General features: G+C 41.9%; 1 protein-coding gene across 1 annotated transcript in view; it reads right to left on the bottom strand.

The window, feature by feature from the left end:
• The window catches only part of kcnh3 (potassium voltage-gated channel, subfamily H (eag-related), member 3), a 235,867-nt gene extending 225,995 nt beyond the window's left edge, over positions 1 to 9,872 (bottom strand). The window contains exon 1 of the mRNA XM_049593955.1: positions 9,305 to 9,872. Coding sequence (XP_049449912.1) covers positions 9,305 to 9,380 — 76 coding nt within the window. The 5' untranslated portion in view covers positions 9,381 to 9,872. The remainder of the gene's footprint in view (positions 1 to 9,304) is intronic.
• Between the last annotated feature and the right edge of the window lie 3,056 nt (positions 9,873 to 12,928).

Raw genomic sequence — 12,928 nt, 5'->3', positions numbered from 1 at the left:
AATTCTGAAATTTGCCACACATCATCTACCATGACTCTAGAATTTTGTCCTTTTTTTATGAACATTGAAGATGTGTTTAGCAAGAATTTGCATGTATACGTTTACAGTCAAACACTTTGATGCACTGTAGGCTCAATTTTTGATAAATCAAAAAGTTGAGAAACATAGTTTTTGTAGGACAGTCTGAAGATGCTCTGTAGCAAGTTTGGTGTCAATTGAGCAAAAATTGTGGGAGGAGATAGGTTTAAATGTACAAAAGTTTCTTCAGTATTGGGGCTACAGTTTGATCAAAGTTGTGAAGTTGTAGCATGTATGGTTGATTTGTTATGAATTTTCAAAGTTTTGAACTTTAGACGCTTGCTGTAGCGCCACCATCAGGACTACTGGCTTGAGTTTACAGCTGAGGATATCTGGCATGAGACTGGACCTTTGTGCAAAGTTGGGTGAGTTTTCACCCATGGAAAGTATGATTTCCTCAGAAGAAGAAAGAAGAAAGAAGAAGAATACCTAGGATTACAATAGTGTCCTGGCAGCTTAGCTGCCCGGACCCTAAATACCCTGGATACAGCTGCTGCCATCTTGCTCTGATGACATCTTACATACACCTTCTATACACCCATCCGACAAATCACGAGCAGTTCTATCAACCACAAGCACACCGATTGGCTCACGCAGCTGTGAATCATGACGTCAGATCCCCTTTTTATAGTATCAAATACCAGATTAAAACCAAACTTATCAGAAAAATTACATTTGAACAAACATCAGTGTGATAAGAACAGCCTAAAATGACAGAAACCTTTTTTAGGAAAAATTTAGTCGACATGTACTTTGACATTTTTAGTTTGGCCCACACTCCATCTGCTACCATGGAGAGGGCGGGGTTTATGACCTTTACTGCAGCCAGCCACCAGGGGGCGATTGAGATGTTTTGGCTTCACTTTTGGGGAGCTGTCATGTTGTCTATCTTTATTTTAGAGACTAACGTACAGCCTCACAGAGCTGCCAGCATGACTGAGTCTTACGGCGTTTTCATTTTAGGCACAATTGACTTGTACTATGCCCAAGTACGACTGCACTGCCCTCCACCCTCAACTCCCGCCACTCACCTATAATATTAGCCATGTTGTTCTGTACCGGAGTACACAACCTATGTGACATTTCTACGTTGACATTATGTTTATGTTGCCGATACAGTGTAGAAAAGAGCTCCATTGAAAGATCCCAGCCCATATAATAGAGTCAGCTTTCTCATTATGCCTACGATGGCTTATATTTCGGAGACAAAGTCAAAAACGACCCTCTTGCCTGCCCTCCTACTTTATCACCTATGGCCATGCAGTTCAGAGGATAAGATCAGCCAGTGCTGGGCACATATGCAGATTCTGGAGGAGAAACTTTACTTCCCAACACGTTAAATAGCACCACCTCAGTGTTTTGGTACACCCGATGCGAACCATATCTGAGTACATATAAACCATACTCGATACCACTTTTTCAAGTGGACTCTGGTATGGATTGATGAACTGTGCCCGGGACAAAATACACAAAAGCAGTACACTAATCAAACAAACTGGACTGTGTGATCAAGCGTACTCTGATCTGGGCCCAATCCCTGATGTGAAAGCCTCCTCCTCCATTTTTTATCTGGTGTAAAATATGATGGGTGTAGCTTGCCCAACCACAAAGTGACATTGCTTCACCTCACCACTATTAGGCCTATCATTACATCTGTTCCTGCCTGACGTGCAGCCAGGAGGGGGTTTAAGCACAAAGCGCCACGGGGGAAACACACACCTGAGACAGGGCAATGCTTCACCGCTAATCTGTGCTGTCAAACATACACAGGCGCAGATGCACACACAGATACACAAACACAGGCACGGGGAAGTGGTGACAGGCTTTTTCCCTACAGCCCCAGAGCCTTGTACACTCATTGCTCACTCACACACATGCACGTAGACATGCATGCACAAAATCAAGTTGATAACAAGAGGAAAGGGTGGGAGGCAACTAATGAACAACTAAAGGAGAACAGCAGGGAGGGATGAGGGGTGTGAGATCATTTTGAGTTCTCTCAGCTGTTACAGAGACAGAATGTAATATGGTCTCATACTTCTCTGTGGCAAAGTGAGTAGCGAATGTGATAAGGCTGGAGATGAAGGAGAAAGATCTTTAAAGTCAAGAAATGGCACAATACTCCATCAATACTATCAGTCTTTCATATTCAAAGATTTTCTACTAATTCACTTGCTGCAACTTTGAGATGTTTTAATAAAGCCCTGACATTTGTGCAGAACTGGCAATGTAAGACATAAAGACAGCAGCTTCACTGCAGATTTAATTGTCTTCTATTCTTAAAACAGTGTAGGTGTGACCGAGTAACCAGGGAGAGACAGTCTGACACCAGGCTGAGGCTTGGATAAATAAGGGGTTCATGTGCGAGCAATTTGGACACAAATAAAATGGAAACATGTAAGATTTGTCGTTTGTTAACAGCTGGATCTCCCTGTTCGAGAATTTTCTTCATCAGTAAAGTTTTTGAACGTAAAACGAGACATCACAGGTGAAAAAGTTCTTCATGCACTGGTCAATTTTTTAGATTTTGGGCTATTTTGCTCCTTAACATGTCTTCTTTCAGACTGGTGGAAAGGAAACGTCCAAAATACACATTTAAGTTTATTTTAGTTCAGATTTCTGATCTGAGAATGAATGAAAATAAGCACATATTTAATTAGATAATGTCTTATTTGCAGATTTAAACAGACTTTTTCAGAAAACATACCACAAAAATAATTGTCTTAATGTGTGAAATTAACCGGGGATGTTTAAGTTTAGTTAAAATTTTTACCCTAGTTGCCTAAAAATGTATGAAATTTTACAATGTATGGCTGTTTTCTCAAAATTGGTTTTATCTCACACTCTGAGTCAGAAATCTAAACTTCAGTCACACGCACATACACCAAACTTTCCATTTAATTCCTATCTATTTTCTGAAGGTTTTACAGCAGGGTTTGTTCATATGTCATTCATACTATGACTTATTTACCATTTTATTCATAAAAAATATGGTGAAAATTGATTTCTTCTTTCTTCTTTCTTCTTCTTTCTTTCTTTCTGTTGTCAGTATTTTGTTATTTATGGAGTGATAAAAAAGAGATATGCAAACCACCCTCTGTAAAAACTTTTCACTGTGATATGTTCACAAAATGATAGGGGTGTAAATCACCAGCTTCATCACGATACAATATTATATCGATTTGTTTGGATGACGATACAATGTTTGCCGATATCACAAAGTCTGTCACGATACGATTTTGATTCGATTCGATTCAGAAGCCTGCGATCGATATGACGCAATATCATATGCCCATCTAACACAATCATTTACATCAACTCACAAAAACAACTAGAATATGATTTGACCATTTTATTTCTGAGCTCTGTTTGTTGTTTGAGCGGAGGCGTGCTTGCCCAGAAATGGTGCCACAGACGTCCTATGTGAATTTCAAAATAAATGTGTATCTTTAAGATGATGATATGGATCGATGTTTTCATTTTGCATCGATATAATCGGATCATTAATCAATGTATCGATATGGATCGATGTATCGTTACACCCCTACAAAATGACACAAGAATTTTGAGAAAACTTGCACAAATAATGTCTTAATGTCAGTAGCCAACTGGGGAAGTTTACTGGTGATATCTATTAGTTAGGGTTTTTTTACCCTGGTTTTCTATAAATGTATGTTAAGGCTGTTTTCTCACACTCTGAGCCAAAATCTCTACTTCAGTAATACCTAAACTTTCCAGCGTCAGTCCCATCTATATCCTGAAGGGTTTTACAAATGGGGTTTGTTCATATATCATTCATGGCCTCATTTATAGAATATTTTATCCCTAAAAACAAGGTGAAAACAGGTTTTTTTAATAGCAGTTGTGAGTATTTTCTGATTTAGGGAGCGATAAAACAAGATGTGCAGTAAAAACCTTTGACTCTGATATGTCAACAAAATGAAACAAGACTCTTGAACCTGGCTTCAGTTTTTTTTACATCTGGCAATGTATGCAAATCAGCTCATATTTAACTAGATGCTGTCTCATTTGCATATTTTAACATAAAATACCTGAAAACTTGCAATATAAACTTGATTTTCTAACAAATAGTAATAAACAGGGGAAGTTCCATGGTGATACAAATAAAGAGAAGGAGCGGGTGCTTGCAGGCAGGTGGCAGGTTCAGACGTCCACATGACGAGCAGGGCTCTGGCTCTAACCTGATTAGGACCAAGTCAAGACCCACTCAATTAATAGGACCAATTGACTCATGCAGTCCCACACAGCTGTTGCCCTTTCTAGGAAGTGCAGCAGCAAATGAATATTGATTGAGCTTTGCATGAGGTTCATGGTTGAGTCTACAGAGGACATATTCTCTCCTCGGTTTCCCCCAGACTGTAATTATCACATATTAACAAATTCAAAATTATGATTCGAATGATACATGGATTCTTCTGCAAGAATCCGCTGATTGCAGAAGAAAAAGAAATAAACATAAATTTGCACGGTGCTTCGTCAATTAACAAATTCTCTATTTACAAGGTGTGTATGTGCGAGTGTGTATGTTCTATGTGTTCTTTTGCTCAGGCTGTTCTGAGAGGTGTCGGCTACAACGTTCGTCATGAGAGGGGTCTATAAATAATAACCTTTCTCCAAGTGTGTGATTCAGAAGCTGTGAGGTAAAACTGCAGTGTGATGCAGCACTTCATGTCCATATTAAGGTGTGTGAATCTATGTTTGCCCCTGTGAACAGTCATACACACGTCTTTCATGATCACTCTCAGGTCAAGTCGGAAAAAATCCAAACCGCAAACTTGCTACTTCTTACTTATAATCTTGGTGATCTGATGTATGTGTCGTAAGCAGCTTTAGATACAATCATTTTAGAGTCAACTGCACAGGAATTGCCTCGATGATACAAATTCCTGCTGTAATCTTATTCTAACAGTGTAATACTATGAGTCTGACATGTGACATGAATCTCTTTCAGCATGTTGAACTGATTAGATTGTGTGCATTCACTGGGGCACTGATGTGTGGAAGGTTTCAGGTAGGGCTGCATCGATGTGAAACACTATCTGTGCAGATAAGGGCTGCAGCAAACACTTAGTTTAATTATAAATTCCTCTGTTGATTACTTTTTCCAAATTAATCAATGACTCATTAAGACTGCAAAAGGTCAGAAAATGGACATCAGTTTTCCAAAGCCTAAAGGTGGCATCTTCAAGTTGCATTTTCTGTCCACGAACCTTAAAATCAAGTGTCTGCTTTGACTTGATCCATCTACATTAAATAGTTTCTTGATTCATGTAATTATTAAAATGTATTCTATCCACCACCGGTAATTTCATTCAGTCCCTGGTCTCATGCTGTCTTACAAATAAATGAGTCAATAGGGTATACAGATTTTAGATTTGGGAAAAAGAAGCACTCCTATCAATTTGGTACTCGGTATCAGCAGGAGACGAAAAGTTCGATCGGTGCAATCTCTACTTTCAGGTTTAAAAGGAACTGCTAACAGTGAAAGGCACAAGCCTCTGAGCATTTATCCAAACTGACTAGTGCTTCAGTGTATTAGCAAGTCCTCCATCAGGCGATCGAACACCTTGCTGGAGCTTGTAAAATTCACTGTGCAGTCTGATTCCATCCTGCATCTGAAGCCAACAAGAGTTCGACGTGAACACTTTTACTCAATCTTTATTTATGTGTTGTGTTTGAGCCACAGCCAGTGCACAAAGCAGTGCAGAAAGTTGTTAGAGCCCAGTGGACATGCATCACACATGATTGATGCTACAGTGGATTAGTGATGGGCAAAAAGGAAAGAACAAATCTTTTTTTAACCACTTTTAGTGTTTGCTTTGTTTTAGTGTTCGGTATGTAACGGCTCAGCCTGTCGAATGTCAGAGTGCAGTCATGACTCCCTTTTCCCACTTGCTGTTATCATAGGGTACTGTTGCCTGCTAGGATGAGTGAACGAGAGGCAACTGAATCTGACTCGACTTAACCCCCGATGATGCATTCATGGTCTCCTCGGACAGTCGACGTCTGTGAGCTTTATGTTGTAATGTGAAAGCAACGTGGAGGCTACAAAGTAAATGTGTTGTATTTTATTGCCCAGAGTGCTCAAACAAGATGTTAATAATCAAGAGCAAAGTGGAGCACTAAATCAGAGCATTAAAATTAATATCTTATCTTTATTAATGTAAACGTATACATGATGTCAGAGACACCATACCTTGCAAAGAAAAGGTTGGTATATTTACATGTGTCAACTCAAAGGAGCCGATAAAGACAATCAGTGCAGTCAGAGACCCTCGCTTCAAACAATTACATTGGTTGTCCAATGAGAAATTAACAGGTGAGACAAAATGTGGGCCGGTATGTGCAGCTTGTGACTGTAGTGAAGTACTTGCTTTGCATCTAGTAAAGCGGCCTGACCTACGGCACAGAAACACTGCTTGCAATAGTCCACCTTCCCACTTTTCTTCACTCTCCCTCTAAAGTCAGTTCAGGTTGGGTTGATCTTGTTGCGAAATATCAAAGCTTCAAATATTCACAAGTAATACCACTGAGGCTTCAAAGCCATGAAATGGTATTCCAGATCCATTCCAGACAGCCCTGGTCAATGGCTCCACATCAGAGGGGCTGTGAATGTTGAAGGAAAGCCGACAGAGGGCTCTTGGCTGTGTACATAGACCCTGTTGACCTCCCACCCTCCCTCTGGTTCTCTGGCAGAGGAGCAGACCACAGCAAGGGTCAGTGGGGCTTGCTTGAGGCTGCTACGGGGAACCAGAAGCAGAAGAAAGGCGGGAGGTCTGCAGGGTCCGTACTCACGTCTGAGTGCCTGTTGTCAGCTGTCCTACAGTGTCCACACACGCCTGGATGTGGAGCCTCCATCAGGCTCCGCTCATACCCGCCACGACTGCATCTCCAAAGCCTCCAGATTTTCACAAATTAAATATATATGACAGGTTTATAAAGTGATGTTTTGTGATCAATCAAATATTAACAATCTTAAATTTTCATAGCCGTGAACAAATTCAACACTTTTAAATTGCTTCACGTGAGCATGGACAACTGATGGACAACCAACCAACAGAGCACAGCAGAGCATCCCTCCTCCGTCCAGCCACCTTTAGCACCAACCATCACACATGTGCACACACACACACACACACACACACACACACACACACACACACAGCTGTGAGTCCCATTTGATGGAGGCATGAAACTGGTCTTTTCTGCTCTAAACTTGGAGCTTAAGGGCCCCAGAGATTTCCAAGAGCGGCGCCAACGCTGCCAGCTAACAGTCTTCAACAAGAGAGAATGAAGAGCTTCCAGGTACGGGATCTGGCAGAGATGAGTGGCTTTTTAAACTAATCATGATTGCCTTTGATTCATAATCACAACAAAGGCCTTTCTGCACACACACTGAGACACAAAGCCTCCATCTCCTCCCCAGACAGACACATAACTGGCCCTCTCCTTCATTCTCTCTCAAGTGTCTGATTTAATGAGAAACTAATGTCACCATTTAAAAACACATAGCTGCATGTTTGTCACAGCGAGACCCGTAATGGATTTATATTTAGACATCCAAATATCCCTCCCTCCTCCCCTCGGAGCAGCTACACACATTCTCCCATCACACGGCCGCCCTCCCAACCCCCACAACCTCTCATTTCACCCCCACCCTTCTCCTCCACCTCCTCTGACAAGCAGAAAGGCCACGATGAATTCTTGACATCCATGCGAGTTAATTACAATGACTGCACATGTACTGCTGGAGATGTGTAATTATCGGCACCTCGGCAAACGGAAGGCCTGTGTTTTAGCCACTCAAAGAAAAATAGCACAACCACTTCTAGACGTGATGAGAGCTAATCTGCAGAACATGATCGTTTCTACTGTTTGGTTTGTGTGTCAGCATGTGTGAGGGCAGTGTGTGGGGGTCGGGGGGGTGGGTGAATGTACATGTGTGTGCATGTCTTCATCTGAACAATGCAGACTAAATGATTATAGTGTTTGTAGTATTTGTAGACTCTTTGTCATACGGCACATAACAGTGGGGAGATGAGTGTGATGATAAAGGACAACGCAGCACAGAGGAGCTATTTGTTTCTTTTTGTCCCCACAGCAGATCCTCAGTAAGAGACGGCACTAGCAACCCACTTTGCCTTTCAAAGTCGGAGCATTTAAATGTCCTGTCGACGAAAGCAAGAGGCACTATTACTGTGTTTTTGTCAGGAGAGGAAAGGACTTGGAAAAACCTTGAGTGAGATCGGGATCTGCCTGTAAGCGACTTGCTCCCTGCATGGTCGAATAATCTCCTCTATCATGCTGTCACACATAACTGGTTTGAGGAAGGGGGGGGGCTCACCCCACTCGCAGACTCACAGAAACTCCTGTCGTCCTGAATATTCAACGCAGAAGGAGAGACGAGTGGCCCAAACGCGATATAAGCATCTCTCACCCGCCCACCTACCCAGCATGGGCCCGAACACACACGGGCTGCTCATCGCATCTGTTCACAAGACACCCTCGCCAAAGGAAGAAAAAAAAAAAAACGCTCTCTATCCTACCTCTCTCTCCCCAGCAGCATTGCTTAAAGAGTGTTGTGATGGAGATCAGGGTAAAACAGGCTCAGCTGGGACATGAGGCACAAAAGCTCTGAGTTTGATGCGTAATAGAGACGAGTGCAGCCTGGACATGTGCGCAAAGGAGACACAATGGTCACAGTGGTGCACAAAGGAACTGAGGGAAGCCTCGGTCACACAACTACAACAGCTGGCAAAATCTCATGCAACCTTCAGCTGCAGAAAACATTTAGTATCCATCACTACACTGCCATCCCCGAGAAAACCAGACTACTGCTCATGATGCATGTGTGGAACTTGATTATTTGAAATGTGCTTTGTAGCCCATCATGTAAAAGCATGGTTTGACCTCTTCTTGTGCAAACAGGTGCACATTATATCATCCAATAAACCTTTTCCTTTTGTAGACTGACACACTGACAGACTATCCCTTTAATTTATTAGGCAGAGTGAAAATCCTTTAAACTTTCAAAGTTGTATTTTTCTGCAATATTCCTAAATGTGCATACAGGCTCAATTTGCATGCAAAATTCCATATTGCATTTTTTCTTTCATGCACGTTTGAGGGAAAGAAATAGTGTATCTGAAGTAAACAATATCTCAGCTGTGCGTAGAGGGGATCATCATCATCTTTTGTTACTCACGGGTGCCATCGAAGCGTGTGGCGATGGTGTCCAGGAAGGTGTTTTGCGGGGCCAGCAGCCCTCTCATCACCGGCATCCTGCTCCGGGTCGACTGGGTCCTCCTTCCTCGGCGCCCTGGGGCCGCGCTTGAGTCCTGCTCAGACCCGAAACTAGGCAGGAAGCGAGAGGTGCCCGGTGCGCATCCCAGCCCCTGGAGAAGCGCACCGATCCGAGATACGCGGGGTGACTCCACCTTGGCACCGCGGGGGTTGTGACCATAATCAACTAAGCACAGAGCGAGTATGAACCGCGGGATGCACCTGTGCACCTTCCAACGGGGGAGGAGAGAAAGGAAACTAAATAAAACGCCAGTGGGTTGTGTGCGCCGGAGAGAGATGAGGATGGATGGAGAGGCTGCAAGTTTGAGATGCTGATGGCGCGTGGAGTGAATCTTATCGCTGCAAGCTCCTCCTCAACTCTCCCCCTCGCTCCCTCTCTCCCTCATTGCGTGGTTATCTTGCCACAACTGAGAGCAGATGCAGAGTCACATGACGCCTTTCAGGTCTTGCCAAGCCGTGGTCCTGTTTGGAAGTGGAGGTGGGAGACAACAAAGAGATGCTGCTCTGGAAGCCAGTGGCCTTTTCCCCTCATGCGGATCGCTCTGCGTAAAAGGAAAGGAGACCCAGTAGGCGGTGTGCGGATCGATAAGAGTCTTCTTCATCTGCGGTGTGCAGGAAGCAAAACCTGGTTTAAAAAAACACGCTGTATATATTCAACTGAAAATCCCACCTTATTATGCGCTGCTGTCCTTAATTTAATTCCCAGAGTTATGAATGAATGTGGAATTTACTATATGTGAATTTTTAACTGATTTAGATTTTATGAGATGAGCATTAAATATGTCAAGTCGAGATGATGACTCTTCATCACTGCTTCTCGCCTCTCCTCAGGACCACATGGCCTCATGCAGGTGGAGATATCAAGAAGCGGTTCAGTCCTCGTTACGCAGTGAGATTGCGCCATCTTCTGGTGACGCAGCGCAAATTCAACGCACCGTGTGCATTTTTCATACGCACAAGACATACAGCACAAGCCATGATGTAAAACTTCATACAAATAGAATCTTGAGTACAAGTTTGAGTTTGTCATGTGATCACATAAAGAAGAGGACATATAGTTTATATCAAAACTGTGGTTAAAAAATGCTAAAAATGTGTATATAGTTGCAATAAAAGTGCAATAACCTGAATGTAGTTATTTAGGTGTACAGTAGGGGTGCAGATTGTAAGCATTTTCCTTTATCGATTATTGGCAAAATTAACAATCATTTGATTTTCAAAACACCATACTGCATATACTCTGAAAGCACTGTATAGCCTATCGATTGATCAATTAAAATTCATGTTTAATGACGACTGATTAATCGATCAGCAATTAATCATTATCATCCCTTGTCTACAGTTATGACATTAAAGGGACTGGACCCTTTTTGTTCTGTTATGTTCTGATTTGGTTTACCAATAAAAGAAATCTTCATATTTTGGGGGCCAATGATTTAAAACATCTTGGGTGGAAGTTATTGATTACATATATAGCTTCTAGCTCAGTAACAGTCCATAGGGACCTGGGTTGGAAACCAGAAAGTCACTGGTTCAAGTCCCAATTCAGGCCAAGTATGAAGTGAGGACTGGTAGCTGGAGAGGTGCCAGTTCACCCAGTCCCAGCAAGACAGCAAACCCCCAACTGCTTGGGACGCCTGTCCGTGGGCTGCCCCCTCGCCCGGGCATCTCTCCATTTAATCCATGTGTGTGTGTGTGTGTGTGTGTGTGTGTGTATTCCGGGCCTGTGTGTATATGACAATAGAGTGAAATAACTGACTTTTCAATATGTTCCTTTTATTATTTTTGCCGTGTTTTCTACTCATCACTCAGTCACTTCTTTTCCTTTTTTCTTTTGCTTCAGACTTTTGAGCTGCTGTAACTTGTGAATTTCCTCAGTCTTGTATTAATACTTTATATTTTATTGTTAACAGGACTGCACATTCACTGGTCTTGTGATATCCAGCTTGCACCATTTCAAAGGCACACCTTTTACACAATTATGTAAAAAATAATAATAATAATACCATGATATTTGTGATAACATTTTACTCATATTACAGCTAACATGACTGACTGCATGAGCTGTAAATATTTTTTTGTAGATGGTAAATAACTACAGAAAGCTCATGTGCTTTACAGGAGAGAGGTCACTCTCCCAGCAATGGTTACAACTCTCTCTTCAGGACTGTTAAAGTCACAACGTGTCCTGACTTACAGGGGAACAAGTGAAAGTTTCCCCTCAAGAAAACACAGTGTATGATCTTCTGTGTGTTGGCAGGTCAAAGATTTGGAGATCAGGTATGTGTGAATCCTTACAAGAATACTCCAAGATATTTTTAAGCACAGGAGCGTGTGTACATGAGTGTTTTCAGCAGATAAAAACTGGAAAAACTGCTTTTTTAGAATTACAACAATGTAGACCTTTGATTTTACTGGGAGGCATCAAAGCAAGGTTAGATTACCAACTTACTGGGCAACTAAACCAACAGGTCCCCAGACCCCCAAGGCCGCTATTAGCTCACCCTTTAGTCCAGTAAACTTACATTTAATCAAATTGCCATGTACTAACTGACACACCACAAACCAGGAGCCAGGTAAAAGAGCTCTGCTTGGTCTGTGGGCATGTCATGAACCTGCCATGTCTAGCCTGCTGTCAGCAGCACACTAATGGGAACATGGAGGTGACAGCACACAGTACACAGAGTGCAGTAGGTGGACAGCCTTGTAATCAGATTGACATTTCTTATTTACTCACAATAGAACACGCATCGACTGAGTTTAGAAACAGACAGCTGTGCGAAAGAAAATTCATAGCATAGCAGCAACCTTTAAAGGAGCACAATGTGACACGTAGGTCATCAATACTGGTAAAAACAGAGTTAATGCTTTTTAGATTTTAAGTTCTATCACATGTAAAAACTTTTAAAACATGCAAAAAAGATTTCAAATCCAGGTGGCATTAAGACAACAACAGATTTGTGTTCACCAGGCACGTGCACAGACAGACCCCAGGTGGTGTTCAAGCACCTGCTCTTTTGCCCTCTGACACAATATGTGCCCTTTTTGCAAGACATTTCTTTTCTATTTCTTCGTCTAATTTATTATTTTAGGTTGTAAGTCTGGCCTGCACCAAACACCTATTAGTATGTGACTATTAAATTAAATCACGTAGGAAAGAAGCAAGCACTCGCAAAATAAATCCCCTGGAAAGGTGCACTGTTTTTGGCTATTAAATTAAATCACAGCGGTTTTCTCATAACTTTATTGTTCCCATCTCTTGAGCAGTGGATTGAAATTTAAAAAAGAGGAATGTAATTTTATTTCTGAATCAACAGGAAACAAAGAATTCAGCTGGATCACAGGTTAAATTAAAGTGGTCTGATGGGAAAGTATAAACAAGAGAAAATAGAAAATAAGCCTTGCATTGAAGGCGTGAAGACAAGAAGCATGTTTGTAAGAAGCTGAATTTGATGTAAATGAGCCAAACTACCTCCCAAAAGACTCTTCTCTCTTCAGCAATCTGTTAACTCAATACTGGAATACT

Source organism: Epinephelus fuscoguttatus, linkage group LG13 (assembly GCF_011397635.1).
Source record: "Epinephelus fuscoguttatus linkage group LG13, E.fuscoguttatus.final_Chr_v1".
Classification (NCBI taxonomy): domain Eukaryota; kingdom Metazoa; phylum Chordata; class Actinopteri; order Perciformes; family Serranidae; genus Epinephelus; species Epinephelus fuscoguttatus.
Note: the sequence above shows the minus strand (reverse complement) of the source record. Positions and strands in the feature narration are given on the sequence as shown.